This window comes from Pelmatolapia mariae, linkage group LG5 (genome assembly GCF_036321145.2).
Source record: "Pelmatolapia mariae isolate MD_Pm_ZW linkage group LG5, Pm_UMD_F_2, whole genome shotgun sequence".
NCBI classification, from domain to species: Eukaryota; Metazoa; Chordata; class Actinopteri; order Cichliformes; family Cichlidae; genus Pelmatolapia; species Pelmatolapia mariae.
The window spans coordinates 8097517-8113934 of NC_086231.1; the positions used below are offsets into that span (position 1 = coordinate 8097517).

General features: G+C 40.0%; 1 protein-coding gene and 1 long non-coding RNA gene across 2 annotated transcripts; both read left to right on the forward strand.

The window, feature by feature from the left end:
- Positions 1 to 895: 895 nt before the first annotated feature.
- Positions 896 to 2220, forward strand: LOC134626944 (uncharacterized). The gene is made up of 3 exons (XR_010093860.1): positions 896 to 1008; positions 1829 to 1877; positions 2174 to 2220. It is a non-coding gene; the product is annotated as an uncharacterized LOC134626944 (long non-coding RNA).
- Positions 2221 to 5151: 2931 nt separating this feature from the next.
- On the forward strand, positions 5152 to 7432 carry kcna3a (potassium voltage-gated channel, shaker-related subfamily, member 3a). Its single transcript, XM_063472847.1, has one exon. It carries the CDS (start codon positions 5250 to 5252, stop codon positions 6798 to 6800), a length of 1551 nt encoding a protein of 516 aa, XP_063328917.1. The 5' UTR covers positions 5152 to 5249; the 3' UTR covers positions 6801 to 7432.
- Positions 7433 to 16418: the final 8986 nt, after the last annotated feature.

The following is a 16418-nucleotide window of genomic DNA, read 5'->3' on the forward strand; positions in this document are numbered from 1 at the left end:
CATGAAATGGTAAAGTGAGTCACTTTATTATTTCATTTTCACAATAAATGTTAGTAACGTTAAAGCTATTTAAATGAAATAACTGTGTATAACTGTGTGTTCTACAGCATAATTGCTGTATTGAACTATGATTTTAAAAATGAAATGCTCTTTAGATGTTGCAGTCTGTTGCTGTAGAATATGAGAGATTAGTAAGAAGTAGAGTTTCTGTCTGTGTGGGAAGTAGTACAAATATGGATCAAGATATTTGATCAAGAAAGGTCAAAGGGGGGTCATTTTATTCTGACCTGCAAAGAAGAGGAGATAAGATTGATATTGGACTGAGAATGATGTAAAGTCATAAGACAAAGGAGGGTGTCCAGAACTGAGATACTGACTTGGAGAAATGGTGGTGCTGTTTGTGACCTGCATGATCACATGGTCACAAACACACCAGCCAAGTGTCAATAAGTTAAGTAACTCTGCTTTTTATTGATCACTTTGGGCATGACAGTGTGTGTTTTAAGAATGAACAAAATGTGTATGTGCACCATCATTAATGCTGTTCTGTTTGCTTCCACACTTTGGGGGCAAAAATGTTATACCTTTGTGATATTAATATTTTTGCACCTTGGTGTAATTTATTTCTTAGCTTATACACTGTAAAATGTAATATTGTGTTTAATTAAAAATATTAAATAGGCTGAACTCAATTTTTATCAATTTGTTATTAGAACTCAATTTAAATAAGTTACCAGTACTTTTTATGCATAAACGCTGATAAACTCGATTAATTTGAGTTGTCTTAACTTAGAAAAACTAAGTAAGCTGGAAGTTTTGCTTCTCAGGGCGGAAGGATGAAAGATGTGTTTTGAAAATGCCACGTGACTACCGTCCTCCTCCCTCACGGATCAGTCCGCATGTTCACGGTGCATTCTTTATGGAATATGTTGAGCAAACCTGGAGAAGCTTCAGCTCAAGATATTATTGTTGTCATTGCTGTGGATCTTTACCTGATACACTGACTTGGTGAGTAAATGTTTACTCTTATTCAAACTGATTTGTGGCTTCTCTTAGTTTAGCACCAGGTTTAAAATCTTGCTAGCTAGTTAGTGTTAGCCTAGCGTTGCTGCTGCCGCTGGGCTCATGTTACTTAAAAATTAACACCACAGCCTTAAAAACCTTACATAAAACTATGTCGGTGAAATTTTCTGTTGATCGTTTGAAATAAATAAGTGAGATAAGAGCCCAGACAAAATTCTTTGGGAGGTGCAGCCGTTAGGAGTGGGATAGGTGTGGGGGGTGGATAACAGAGCTCTCCGAAAACGTGGAAGCACTTTTGCAAATATGTGATATTTTGATAAATTAAGTAGATATTTGAGCATTACACAGCTACATTCTCGCCTGAAAATATCTTAAAAGGTTATTTTGTGACCCAGAAAGGGTAGTCTGGGGAAAAGGAGGATCGCATTTGTCGCCGGTTGTCGGAGCCTGTGCGTACTTGTAAGCGCGGCAATGGCGGAGGAGCGCGGCTAAAAAACTTACTACTTTTTCTGGGTCACAAAATAAAATTTTAAGATATTTTCAGGCGAGAATGTAGCTGTGTAAAGTTCAAATATCTGCTCGATTTATCAAGACATCACATATTTGCAAAAATGAGACGTCTATTTTTTCATGCTTTGTGGCAGCTTTTGAACATCTGTGGCATCTATTAATGTCAAATCTAGCCGTTATTTAACAACATAAGCAAATTCTATGTTACAATGATTGCACAGCCATTAAGGATCAAATCAGTTTCTGAAATATGTTCTGTTTTTTCTCCCTCTGCTTGCTTCTTACTGTCTTTGAGGCTCGGGACCAGCACTCCTGTTGTTGGACAGAAAGACATCAACTCAGTGGTAAGTGTTTTGGTTTTCCAATATATTAGCAACTGTCAGTGGCATTTATATTAATCAGGCTGAACTTTAATCATACTTTAGATCAGCCTGTTTTACTTATTGTTGTATTTGTGCTTTGGTTTGGGGAAGTTGTTTCTTTACTGATCTCCAAAAGTTGAATCTGTTCATCTGGACGTAGCGTTTTGTGGAAGAAACGTCCAGATGAACAGATTCAACTTTTGGAGATTTACTTTCCTGGATGATTGAGAATGCATCAAGACGTTCTTTACTGATCTTTTCCTGTCTTCTGTTATTAGACTTGAGATATGACTGCACTATGCTGTTGCTGTGACTCCAGTTAATTCTACAAGACATGCTGTGTAAGTAAACAAACAACAACAGTTTGGTCTGCATTTCTTGAAAGATCACATCCCCCAAACTTAGTTTAGAGGGTCTACACTGTATATAGTGAAGTCTGCAAGTTTTCTAACAGCAAAATTTGTTTTGTGCCCAAATCATTTTGCACATCATTAGAATGAAAGTTATTGGCCATGTTTGCATAGCCCTTTTTAAAATGATGCTTTCATGACATTATTGTGTGTTGCGTGGTGGTCAGGGCTATCCAGACCGACAATTTGGGACATTGAATGTCACCTCTCCGGTGGGGAGGGAGCCTGAGATTGTCTAAATTGGAGTCTGTTCTATACCAAATGCAGAAAAAAATGTTTTAAGAAAGCAATTAAGTTCATGTTCCAAAAAATATGATTGTTTGCTTGCAGGACAACAGGAGAGATGAGTCCTCCGTCACAGATGGTGTGGTCAGTGAAGATGGTCGCCTGCAGGTTCAAGCTCATTGCATCTCCAACCCACATCCACTGCCACTGTACTTAAGGGAAGTTAAAGACTTTCTTCTGCACCTACATTTGGATCACCTCGATCCGTGATAGTCATTCAGGCAGTAACGCCTGGACTGGAAACAAGCCATCCTTAAAATATTACAACATTCCAGCTCCTGTGTTGGAATGAAAAACAAATGTGTTGTTTAAATTAGAGACTGCACTTGTGACAGAACAATAAATATTTTATTTTGATTATATAAGTAATGTAAGTACAAAACAAGCTTGTGGTAGGCCTAAACTTATTTTCAGAATAATTACATCTGAGACTTTGTTTCATTGTAAGATTATAACAGTGATGGCAGTATAATTGTTTGTTGTTCAGCAGAACAGTGTCCAGTATGTTGGCTGTTGTACTTTGTTGTGTTTGAAAATAAAAGTTGGGCTCATTTTAACATCATTACAAAAATTGTTGTTAATTATTTTTAATCATATTCAGGTTACCACAAATTGTTTTTTCATTTAGTTGAACTTGAAATGTTTGTCAGTAGGTAAACAATTAGTATTGTCAGAAAGTCAGAAATATCAAGTTATTCTTAATACTGCAGACTTGCAATGTATAAGTTGTCCTAACAGTCATCTTAAGTAAGCTGTACTTAGTTTTTTTGAGGCAACGAGTTTCCATAATTTTTTTGAGTTCTGGGAACTCAGTACAGTGTACTCAAAATGAGTAAGTTGCCCTAACTTGGTCATCTTACGTAAACTTGATCCAATTTTTTTGAGTTCTGGGAACAAATGAGCTTGTACAGAGTACTCAAAATAAATAAGTTGTCCTAACTTAGTCATTTTTAGCTAAGCTTTACTCAATTTTTTTGAGGCAACGAATGGATATTTGAACAGTTAGATGAATACTTTTAGTTTTATCATGGCAAGTCAAGATTTTCTTTGGAGAAAAGAAAAGGCCCTTCTTTGGGAAATATGTTACTTCCAGGTCCTCACAAAAGAGAATTAATGGTACTGTTGTTCTTAGGCATCTACTTAAGAAGATAAATAAGCTGATTTTTTTCTAAAACTTGATAAATTCATTACTACAGAACTATACCGCTTGTCTTTTTTATATTATGATGTCCCCCCCACTCCCCCACCTCCCAAGCAGTGGTGGTCAGTAGGTTTTTTGGATCAGTGTCATCCGCTTTAAGAGGATTTTCTAAAGTATGTTCGTAGTAGAGTACTAGATGTTGCCTCATTTGGGGAGAAGAGAGGCTCAGCTTTTCCTTTGGTGTTCACATGTTGAAATGAAAACCTAGAATGGCACAATATAAACAACAAAAGGGCGCATTGTGCATTAGCCTTGAATCCCATTTGACCTCATTAACCCTGCTTGTCATCCTAAACCACAGACGGTGACAGACTCCTTTGATGAAGCCTGTCAGGATGAATTAGAAACAACACTGATTTTGCATTTTCGTCATTAATCGCAGCCGTAACAAAGACTGACACTCAGACTCTTCTTTGAGGCGATTCTATCAACACATGGCACACATGGCAAGTCTCTCTCTCTCTCTCTCTCTCTCTGTGTGTGTGTGTGTGTGTGTGTGTGTGTGTGAGGGCGCACATACACTCATTTCGAGTGGAAATGAGGTGACTGATCCTGGAGCTTATGTGCTATGTTGGCAATATCCAGGAGAGCATCTATAAACGAATACACACAAATTGAGCACGTAATAAACTCAGCTGAGTGCTGATAAAGAGCGCGCGCATAGATTTACCAACTGGGGCGCGCTTGTTTTCAGCACCATGGAGAGCAACACCTCCTCAACAAGAAAGAAGACACATGGCAGAAATGCAAGAATTTCATTTTCTGCGCTGCTTGAAGACGGCGCGTATCTAGTTGCCCCGGTACATCCCTCTGTTTCAGTTGATTATCGAAATCCTTATGATGTCATTTCTGTTGGAAAAGTGAAGCTGTATCTAACATCACTTGTTTTGTTTTGTTTTTGTTGGAAAAGAGGACAAATAAGATTTAATTGAAGATTAGAACGAGGACTTTGCTTTCCTCTATGATTTTCTTTTTTTCCATTTGTGTTGGAGGTGAATCGCATACATTTTGGCTTCGTGCCTTTTATGTTATTTTTGCTAAAAGGGAACTGGCAGGAGTGCTGATTTGTTGTCATTCCCACGTGATAAAGATAATAACGGGTTCGCACGAGCTCACAGCGTAAGAATAAAACTTGGATCTAACAGGTGTGGATCTGATTTCATCAAGTGTTTTCGGCTCGCCACACAAGGGTGGGTGCTCGACATTAAGAGTCAAGTTAATTTCCGATTGGGCGGGTGGTGGACGTATGTCAGACATATGCGCGCTGTGGGTGGGTGTCGGCGTGTTTGAAAAAAAAAAAAAGCCAGAGGGGAGTGCAGCGCTTCAGCGTGTGGATAGGCAGAGATAGGTGATGGTTGGAGGAGATGTAACTGGCGTCGGCCTCAGCTCTCCAAAGCTGTAAGCTTTGGCTGGGAGTGGCGTGGCGCACTCTGCTCCTCCAGACTGAAAACCACCTGTATGGATGACCATACCTCCAGCGTGATCCTTCCGCCCGCGTCAGTGGGACACAGGGGACGCAACGAGTCTGACAACCGGAGTTATGCCGAGGAGAAGGGCGTCATGACGGTGGAAAACATGCTGGAGGAGTCCGCCGTGCTCTCAGCGCCTCACCTGTCGGTGGACAGATATGAGCGCAGCCGCCAGGGATGCTGCGAGAGGGTGGTCATCAACATTTCTGGTTTACGTTTCGAGACGCAACTGAAAACTTTCAGCCAGTTCCCAGACACGCTGCTGGGGGACCCGAGGAAAAGGATGCGCTACTTTGACCCACTGAGAAACGAGTACTTTTTCGACAGGAACAGACCAAGCTTTGATGCCATCCTCTACTACTACCAGTCAGGAGGGCGCATACGGAGACCTGTTAACGTTCCCATTGATATTTTCTCAGAGGAGATCAGGTTTTACCAACTCGGTGAGGAGGCCATGGAGAAATTCCGCGAGGATGAAGGGTTTATAAAAGAAGAGGAGCGCATCCTCCCCAAAAATGATTTCCAGAAGCAGGTTTGGCTTTTGTTTGAGTACCCTGAAAGCTCTGGGCCAGCAAGAGGGATAGCCATCGTTTCAGTGCTTGTTATTTTAATTTCAATTGTTATTTTCTGCATGGAGACTCTGCCGGAATTCCGGGATGACAGAGACCAAGCCACAGTGGCACCCGCAGTTAATGGCACTGCTCCCTTCATGTCAAGTCCATTCACAGACCCTTTCTTTGTCATCGAAACGTTGTGCATTATATGGTTTTCTTTCGAGTTGCTGGTCAGGTTTTTTGCCTGTCCCAGCAAAACTACCTTTTCCAAAAACATAATGAATATCATTGATATCGTCGCCATAATCCCCTACTTTATCACTCTGGGGACAGAGCTGGCCGAGAGGCAAACCAACGGCGGTCAGCAGGCGATGTCCCTCGCCATCCTGAGGGTGATAAGATTGGTGAGGGTCTTTCGTATTTTTAAGCTCTCCCGACACTCAAAAGGACTTCAGATTTTGGGACAGACCCTCAAGGCCAGCATGAGGGAGCTTGGCTTGCTCATATTTTTTCTTTTTATCGGAGTTATTCTCTTCTCCAGTGCAGTTTACTTTGCAGAAGCAGACGACCCCACTTCAAGTTTCTCCAGCATCCCAGATGCGTTTTGGTGGGCAGTTGTCACCATGACCACAGTTGGTTATGGAGACATGCATCCGGTCACTATTGGTGGTAAAATAGTGGGCTCTCTGTGCGCAATAGCAGGCGTGCTGACCATTGCCTTACCCGTGCCAGTGATTGTGTCCAACTTCAACTACTTTTACCACAGAGAGACTGATGGAGAGGAGTACCCACAGTATCACACTACAGGTAGCTGTGAGCACCTCCCCTCAGAGGAGCTGAGGAGGTCGTGCAGCTCCTCATCGCTCAGCAAGTCAGAGTACATGGTGATAGAGGAGGGCATCAACAGTGCGTTCAAACAACCCAACTTCACCACCGAAAACAACCAGAACTGCGTGAACATCAAAAAGATCTTCACGGACGTGTAAATGAACCCCGCCATGGATCATTTATGAAGCATGATGAAACAGTACCCATAATATTTTTATATAGCCACTCGTAACGTGTCAGTCCATATCTGTGGATGAATGCTGCAAATTTCTGTTTTAACAAGGTATTAATCTTTATTTTTATTTGCGCCAAAGCAAATGGAAACGATACAAAAATACTTCAGTGAAGATTTTTCTGTTTTCAATGTTTCTCCGCGATCAACAAGTATTAACCTGAGCAAAAAAAAAAAAAAAAATCACGCACAGAGAAAGTGTTTGCTTCAAATCAGAAGAAATAATAACAGTAAAAAAGCTTGTTAAAACAGACATTTTTCAGCGTATAAAGCCACACGATGCCTACATATCTTGATGTTATAATGCGACCGTTGTTGGTGTTCATGACTGGGATAGACGTGTAGCATATAGTCTTCTACTGAATCTACCCACCAGTCCAAAAACGACGTCTTGTGCTTCGTGGAAATCAATAGACTATGGTAATTTATATAGCCCAATGCCTGTTTCGGTTATATTTAATATCATAACCTGTCCACATGTTGTTCGGATTATTATTCAGGTAATAAAAACGCAGAGTGCTGTTAATGGAAACGCTTATCATAAAATATGAGTTGAGCTTTTCGTACAGTGTATTTTTATTCAGAACTGCCTATAGCCTATATTGAATAAAACTCAAATGAACTGACTCAGGTCCCACCTGTCACTGGTATATTCTTTAGAATAAATGTGCTGCATCTTAGCAAACTTTGTCCAAAGCGAGCAGGAGGAGCATGAAAACAAGAAAACTGTGAATAATTGTGTGATTGAGGTCATGTGCGCAGTGATGACAGAATGGATAAAGGGAGGTAGAACGCGCGGCGCATCGCCGCCTTCCGCTTGTTGAACCGCCTTGTGATGCAGTCTCCATGGCTACGGTGGTTTCCTGGGTAACCCCCTCTCATGCTTCCGTGGCATTGTGTTGCATCTTCACAAACTGTTGTTTTGCTTTCTTGTCCTTGGAGGGGAAAATGGTGCATATTATTTTGGGTTGAGTTTGGCGATTCATCGCTTCCCTTAAAGATGGTTAAGGCAGAATCAACCAAGCAGCAGTATTACTGTAACTATTTAGGGAAAATGAAGCCCACAGCTTCAGATTACATGAACATAATGAAAGGCTACAGTCTCACTGTATTACTGAATGCTGCTCTCTTTTTCAGATGTAAAAGCGCCATTATCTGAGCTGGCACACCAACGGATGTCAGCTGCCTTTCATCTCCCACCTGCAGAACTGTGCACGTGAGCTTTTTGGTACAGTGTAGCTCAACCAGAAAGCAAAACTCCGTCCAAAAAAATCAGTCCAACAATTCGTTACAGAGTTGCATTTTCTCTAATAATACATGAGTGTTTGCATCATAAATGAGAAGTTTACAAAAGTTCAGTTACAAAAGTTCAATTATGACTTTGCTTCTGTTAATTTTAGAGCTGAGTTGTAGTTCTTTTCATATAGATTCACTTGTTGATCATTTTCTATATTAAATGATTAATGATTTAATCTTTAGAATAGCATAACTAAAATGTGACGCCTTAACATTTAAAGGTCGATTTTTTTTAGCAAAGGTCTGAAAAATATATACATTGGCTAAACAGTCTTGTCATAAAAATTTAACATCTAATTATTTTTATTTGGAGGATCTGGAGCTCTCTCAGTATCATGTAATTGGCATCTTTAATATGTACTGGGACATCAAACTAAAAATCACCAGTTTCATCAAGTGCGTCATGTATCTTTAAGTACTTCACTTGTTTGTAAGGCCTCTGAACAGTCTGTGGAGTCATGCTTGATTTAAAATTGATGCGTGGTGTGGAACCTTGATAGACGAAATAGACCTGTAAATAGCTCAGTACTGCCCTCTAGTGGCTCAGTACAATTATTGCTTTCAGGCAGGGCTTAAACATTGAACTTGGAAGATAGAGTTTTGAGGGGTGAATATGTAGTATATGGTGCCTTTATACAAATTTAAAGATTTGTCAAATAGTCAGTGTGTTCTTTTGACCAACTTGTATGTAATATTGTCCTCTCACAGCATTTTTAACAACTTTGAAAAAATCAAAAAAACCTTTTGAACGTTTTGTATCTGTGACTGGTTTTGATTGTGGGTTTTAAGCCCCAGTACCCTTACAAAATCTTAAACGAGTCTATTTATGTTTATGTTTACTGGAGATTTATGGAAACTTGTCATAAGAAGCCGGCAGAGACTTTGATCTATCAGGTGAAGAACTGATCCCAAAAAAGAAGTAACTTCATTAAAGGTTTAAATTTATGGTGCCTTTTTCTCTGTGAATGAAATAAGAAGCAGTAAATAATCACTTTATTAAGTGGCTGACAGCACTTATTTGGAATTTAAATGCCGAGCCACTATTTTAAGAAGATTAAATGTTTCTGCTAACATTTTTAGAAACATTAATATTCAGTTATATATATTTATGACTGATTACAGGGGTGTTATTTCCATTTTTCCATACACTAGCATAACATAATAAATTTAAAGGTTTAATCATCTTTTGTATAAAGTCAACACTAAGACCTCAAGGCTATATTCACATCATCTTGTCAACAGACATTGAAAATGATAGGCCTTATAAAATTAGACTTTATGGTAAGAACAATAATTTATTGTCATTGAAGAATTTTATTGCCTTCATGTTATCTGCAAACCCTTTTTGTGGTAAAGTGAGGAAGAACCACTTACAAGTACTTTGTATGTGCATCTATGGATTATATTCAATCTGTGGAAGATAAAAATATTATTTTTGCTGAAGACGAAATTGTGAATCTAGCAATGATTATTGTTATTTTTACTATTGTTACACGTGCACCGCTGAGGAAGATACAGTGTCTTGTCCTAGAACCAGCAATTGTGACCATCTGGGATTTGTCGTGCAGGTCAGGAAACTACTTTAAAATCCAGCTAGAGGCATCTAGTGTGACCCATAATTCTCATGTTTCCCATGAGACAAAGAGAATTACAGTTTGCAAGCTAGAGCTAGGGAAAAAAAGGAAAAAAACTTTTTTACACCTAACAGGACTTTGCACAAGCACTAAAAAGGACACCAAGGTTACTTGAAATTGCAGTATGCTATCCTGTTACAGGACTGTTGCTTTTGAAGCCATATCTTGTGTTCCCAGTGCAGCATTGAAACAAATAAACAAAGTGATGAAACATTAACCAAGAAAAAGCAAAGGGATGTAACAATAGCTTTGTGAAATGCCTTGCAGAAAGGTTGCTATGATTATATCATGGAATTGATATATTCTTGCTTGTAATGTTTTCTAAAGGGATTTACAAAAGTATTTCTTTGTAATGGTGTTATCACAGAATTGACTGAAACCGCCGGGTATCATAAAATTTGATCCATGTTAACAAGTTCATTTCTCTTCAAAGCTGTTGTAAGAGATTTCACAGAAACACAAGCACAAATGTGTAACAAAGGTGAACCTAACATCTGAAAAGGTACAGAAACCTACAGATGACTTAAAGTCACCTTAAACATACTTTAAAGTAAGGTGGCTTGGTTTAACCATTAGACACTTCTTTGCTGAGTTTTCTGTTTTCTCAGTTCTGCAGACAAGATACCATGTGTCCTGCAGCTCCAGGTGCATTGCCTCAGAACTGCTGAGTGGTTTTGTACCTTCTATCTCCCCCTTCTTTAATGTATTTTTAACCAGGAGAAAATGAAATGATGCTTGCGATTTACCCACTACCATTAATCATCTACAGAGCTCGACGGCTGTGCTTGCAAGAGACATCTCCAGTACAACATATCTTCTATTAATGTTTTGTTTTTGTGAAAGGTAAGAACGACATTAGAGATTAACTTATTAGGAGATCGGTATTGTTATGCTCTAAATTGATAAAACACTGGATTGTTCATTTCTGCATTTAGAGCTAAGAATATAGCAACATGACAACAAATACATAAAGATTAACATGTCAACCTATTTATTTACAATTCAGGACCTTTTTCAATACATGTCGCAGGATATTTATTAACGATAAACCAAAACACTACAGGTAACTCTAAAGAGGTTACTCATAGAGATAAGGCAGTAAATAATTAGTACTTAACTCTGTAGTTATCTTCAAGTTGAGTTGCCTGGGCTGTATGTTGTTTCTATTGTTAGAATTGTGATTGCAAATTGGGGTTGAATTTATTGAACTTAAATTTGTACTTTTTACTTAAATGAAATGTAAAAAAAAGCCAAAGATGCCAAAACAAAAACTAAATACTTCCAAACACAAAATCTTGTTCTGTATCATTGTATCTTCTTTTTCTATTCACTGCAGACCAAGAATTAAAATCCAAATAATTACTCAGCCTTAATGTACACTTATGGCTTTGATATATGTGCCAAGTTGTGTCACTTCTCCTCTGTGGATGTCCATGTGGTTGGAATGAGCATGCTGGAGTACTCCACAGCTGTAAGACAGTGAGAGCTGGTATACCTCAGTGCACTCAGTAGTGGGATCTTGGTCATTAGAAAAAAGAAAGCACTGGGGAGGGGAAGGTACATACACCTGAGCTTACATGCATAGTACACAAACACATACAGACAGAAAATCGCAGACATCTCCACAGCTGGTTCTCTCCGACACTGCTGCTGCAGGTGGATTCAAAGATGCAAATCCAGGATTGTGTTCAGTTCAGGGTGGGGGGTTTGGAGGAGACCCCGGGCTTTCCCTTTTCTCTCATCTCTTTGCTGCCCTCATCATGCCAACATTCTCCACATGAGAGGAGTCATGCCTCACAGCAGCGTGCTACCTCTGATGATACCCAGCATGCCAACATGGGGAGTGTCTGCCAGGAGAGCTGCCTCATGTCATCCTTGAACTTTATAGAAGCACCCAGATGAGAAATGGCGGTGTCCGGTACAATTACTCACAGCACTGGACATTTTCCTTCCTGCGCTGATGATATTTTTATATAGTACGGTATTTGCCCTAAAACTGTAACTCAGTGTTGCCAAAAATAGAAACTATGAGACATATTGCCATTATTTCTCTCGGTGCCATTCATCCATCTGCTCTTTTGAGAACACATAATGGCACTCTGGGGGCTATTCATAAAGTTCACTCTTCTGCATCAAGACTCAGTGTTCAGAGCTTTCAGTGAGACAAAGAAAAGCCCAGAAAGCATATTAGAGAAAGCATACGTATATCCGTCCCCCCACAGGCCACACAGAAAGCTAGGAGTCAAAGTACTGTAGTGTAATGTAGGGTACTGCACCATATGCTGTAAAACATGCACCAGATGTGCAAGTGTGAAACAGGAAAGATGGAAAATACAGACTTCACACTTTTCCTAAACACATTTATATTTAACTAATGCACCTGACTGCAAGCGGATAAAATGTGCTTTGTCATCATGCTGTAACTTTACCTGAAATATCTTGTTGGCACCAAAAATGCTGTAGTGATGTCACAGTCCAAATCCTCCCTCTGCTGCCCCTAGAAATGGTTTCTGTAGCAACCGTAGGAGGCTGTGCAAACGATTCACCCAGCTACAGCGACAATGCTGACTTGGGACAATTTCTTCTGGTATTGATACTATTTCTAGGATTGTCCTTATCTCAACATATCTATGATGAATTAGATCAACAAAGAATAGTCACATTTGAGTGAGGTTCGAAGTTTGAAGCACTGTGACCCCGGAAACTGTGCAGCCCTGACTCACCGCTCAGGTGTCCTGTGACTCAGAGTGGCTGCTGCATCCCTCAGCAGCGTTGTCGACTGCAGACCAGACTCCTGCTTAAGGCAGGGGCACATGTTTTGGTTCACTTGCAAACAAAAACCAGGGCATTGCATCATCAGTGACATAGTAGCTGTCACTGTAAATCCCACACATTTGATAATGGTCACCTGTGCTGCACTTTTTGTCAAGCACTGGAAGTCAGACATTAATACACACGTTTTTTAAAAAGCAAATTATTTCATGCACAGTTTCAACTTTTACAAAAAGGGCGCAAAACCTCACTTTTGCAAAAAAAATTCAAGGGTGGATAACAAAGTAACGACTTTGATTTACAGAGCCTTCCTGTGCATGTAAAAGAAAGCTTACATTTACTGACATAAAGTTTTATTTTTACCCTCTTACCCCGATACACAGAGTATCTTATTTCTTCTCTGACCTTGGTGTAATATAACCTAGTGCTCCTGCAAGCTCTTACCTTGACTTAAATTTCACTTTGTCATACAGAAGCATTGTATAATGCAGCATCAGAGTATCCTGCAACAGTGACACTGACTCACTCATTTACTGACTCATAGACCTTCCTTTCAGCAGCAGGGTGGCTTACAGAACTGAATGGAGTCAAAATGTTTTGGTCAGTTTACTGCTGTCATTTCTGCAGGTGTTCTTGTGTATGCAAAATGATGCATGTACTAACTTTTGTCTTGCATGACTGAAACATAACTCATGCAGTATACATGCTTTGTTACGTTACAAACTTCTACAGGTAATCTACAAGCCTGTAAGTTTTGAGAAATGAGCTTGTGTAGTGGCCGTATGTGCATATTTCTGAGATGGTATCTGGCTAAGAGTGATGGAGCTTGGCAGTATACCGCAGTGGGCCAGTGTCCTTGTCTCTCTCCTGTTGTCTGGCTCTTTTCCAGCATCTGCCCTCTTCCTGCTGGGCCTCAATCTGACGAGCATGACTCTCTCCTTCCCTCCCTTTTTCTTCTCCTCCCTCTCTTTACAGAGTCCTCCGTCTTCCCTATCCTCCCTTTCTCCATTTCTACCTCAGATGTACTGTTAGCTCCAGGGGACACTAAGGACAAAAGGGGCTATACTGCTTTATAGCCATGTACCATAGCCACTTATTTATTGTGTCCACATTCCTGGTCCCATATTTGTATGTGTAACCTGCCTCTTTTGCAGGGCAACTCAGTTCCTGAGCAGCAATGCTGAAATGACTCATCTCCCAGAGGGTCAAATAAATTGAGTCTCACTGAAGATGCACTGGAAAAATGTCTTTAGCAGCAAAATTGTTGGACTGCTCTATAGCCCAAGGAGTGAAAAGAATCAGTAGAAAATTCACAAAATATATAGGATAAGATTTAGTGCAAGGTTCTTGTTCTAGGAGTCTTGTTGATGATTTTGCATGACAGAATTTGTTAATGAGGAATTACACAGGAGAGTGTTGCATCATCATATCTGGAAGCAGAAAATCTGTATTAATGCAGCAGAAAATCCAAGCATGAATGCGATATGCAGCCTCCTCTTTTCTATCTTATCACATTATGTTGGTTATTATGGAGCTTGTAATAGGCAGGGCAGGGTTTTGAAGAGATCCATGGTGGACACTATGTTTAAAACCTTGTTCCTGTGTGTGTCTGTGTGTGTGCTGGAAACCTGTGGCTGCTGCAATGCAGTATGAAGGAGTAAGGCGGCATCACAGACCTCCAGCATCAATAAAAAAGACCACTGCACTCCAGGGACTGTACCGGCTAAATGGCAGCAACAATTGCTACACTGTAAGCTCACTTTTGTGTCACCTGGAAACACTAAATACAGCTAATCTTCCAGTGATTTTCCAGTATTTCTGAAGCTACCTACCTTTCTAAAAAAAAAAAAAAAACCATTAAAAGGCTACATTTTTAGAGAATGGGATTTGTGCAATATACGGTTTATTTTTAAAATAAAGTATGAAAATGGCAGCTCTGAATTTAATTAGAATTCAGAAATCACAAATCTCACACACACCCCACTCATTGTCTTTACAGTCACTTAGAAATCAGCAAAAGCTTCACCAGTAGTGTCACAAAATATGGCCATTCTCGTCACTGAAATATATATATATATATATATATATATATATATATATATATATATATATATATATATATATATATATATTGCTCCTCTAATCCATCAGTAAGAATGACCCTTCAGTCTGTCAGTTCTCAGGTTTATTTTCTCTTCTGCATGTCACTGAGCCAAAAAAAAAAACATCTGATGGAGATGCTGAAATCAATACCTCTTGGTAACAAATTCATTCTTGACACCCTCGCCTGCCAACTTATACAGCCAGCCAGCCATTTGAACTTCCCCATATGATTAAGGCACACAGAGCATTTAGAGTGTAGACAACCTTCACTTTTTAATTTAAGAAAAACACCTAATAGTAAGAAAATGAGTTTCAAAGGCAGCATTTGCAGTCTTTCTAACAGGCCCCCAGCTCATAAATAATGACCATGCTGTCATAAGTAACCTGGGAAAGCCATTATGAGATACAGAGAGGTATCAGCTTGTGTGGCAGCAGGAAGGCATGCAGACAGACAGCAGGGAAGAGGTTGGGAGCCATGATGGTCTCGGGGTCTGGCAGGACAAGCCTTGGCAGAGTCAGGTCTCACACAAATCATCCTGCTGTCTGCCCCACTGCCTGTTTCTCCTGAATCACCTCCCTCCCTTGCTCGTCCAAGGGAATCCCACTGACCTTTGGCTTCTGAGGAGGTCACTTCTGGCCACGGCGCTTTCATTCCCAGCTCCAGTATCGATTCCCAGCTCAGGTATCAATAGTGATGAAAGGACAGAGTTTGTTCTTTATTCTGAATATAGCAAGGGGCAATGATGGAGGATTTGCTCTATTTTAGTCCCTCTATTCTATCTATTATTCATGAATTGTGTTGCCAGGAAAGACTGCGAGTGTAACTGCCATGAACAGGCATTAAAAAAGAAGTAAAGCTGTTATTACTTCCACTATACTAATAACGCACAAGAGAACAAAGATGATCAAAAAAGCTCCTCCCACAAGCATTTATGTTGTTTCTGCAATAACAGTCATGCATGAACATGCTCACATATTTCCTAAAACAGTAGCCACAGGTTGATATATCATCATACTAATGTTATTGCTTTTTATCAAATGCCTGAAAACATCTCGAAGATAAATTAAATATGCAGAAATGAATATTTTTTTACTCTTAATTTTGGCATTGCAATTTGAAAAGATCGCATCTTTTAACCATCAGCAGTGCTGCTGAATAGTGGTGGAGCTGTGTACCCCTTTAAATTGCCCATACTGCAGATAAGGTGAGCGCTAAGCTATAGTGCAGATGGGGAGCGCGTTTTTCCGCCCTTGCCTTTCTCCATCACCAGCCCGTCTCTTGGTATGCATAGCAATGCCTGACTGCAGGTTTGACTACGCTTTATATACCAGTCCTGCGGCCGAAGCTGACAACAGAGATATTTTGCCCAGAAAGTTTTTTTTCTTCATGTAAAAATCTCTCGCCTCCCACCGTGCTGACACCATGCAGGGGCCATAAAGGCCACTTTACATGTGTGTTTATGTGTGTGCGTGGGTCTCCTGCTCAGTGAAATTGCATAATCTTCTAGCCCACTACGTAGGGCGGTTCTTTCACGCATGTCGTTTCAAGTCAGTGTCTGAGGAGGCTGCTCTGCTCACCATGTAGGCTATTAGGAGATTCTCAGGACTGTCTCTGCATTAGATACTGGGATGCACTGCCTGAGCATATCTGCATCTCAGTCTGGAATCTGGTGGAGATGCTAATTTATGCCTAAATTATAAATAAAAATGTAAATTGACTGTCTGACGCATGCATAGAT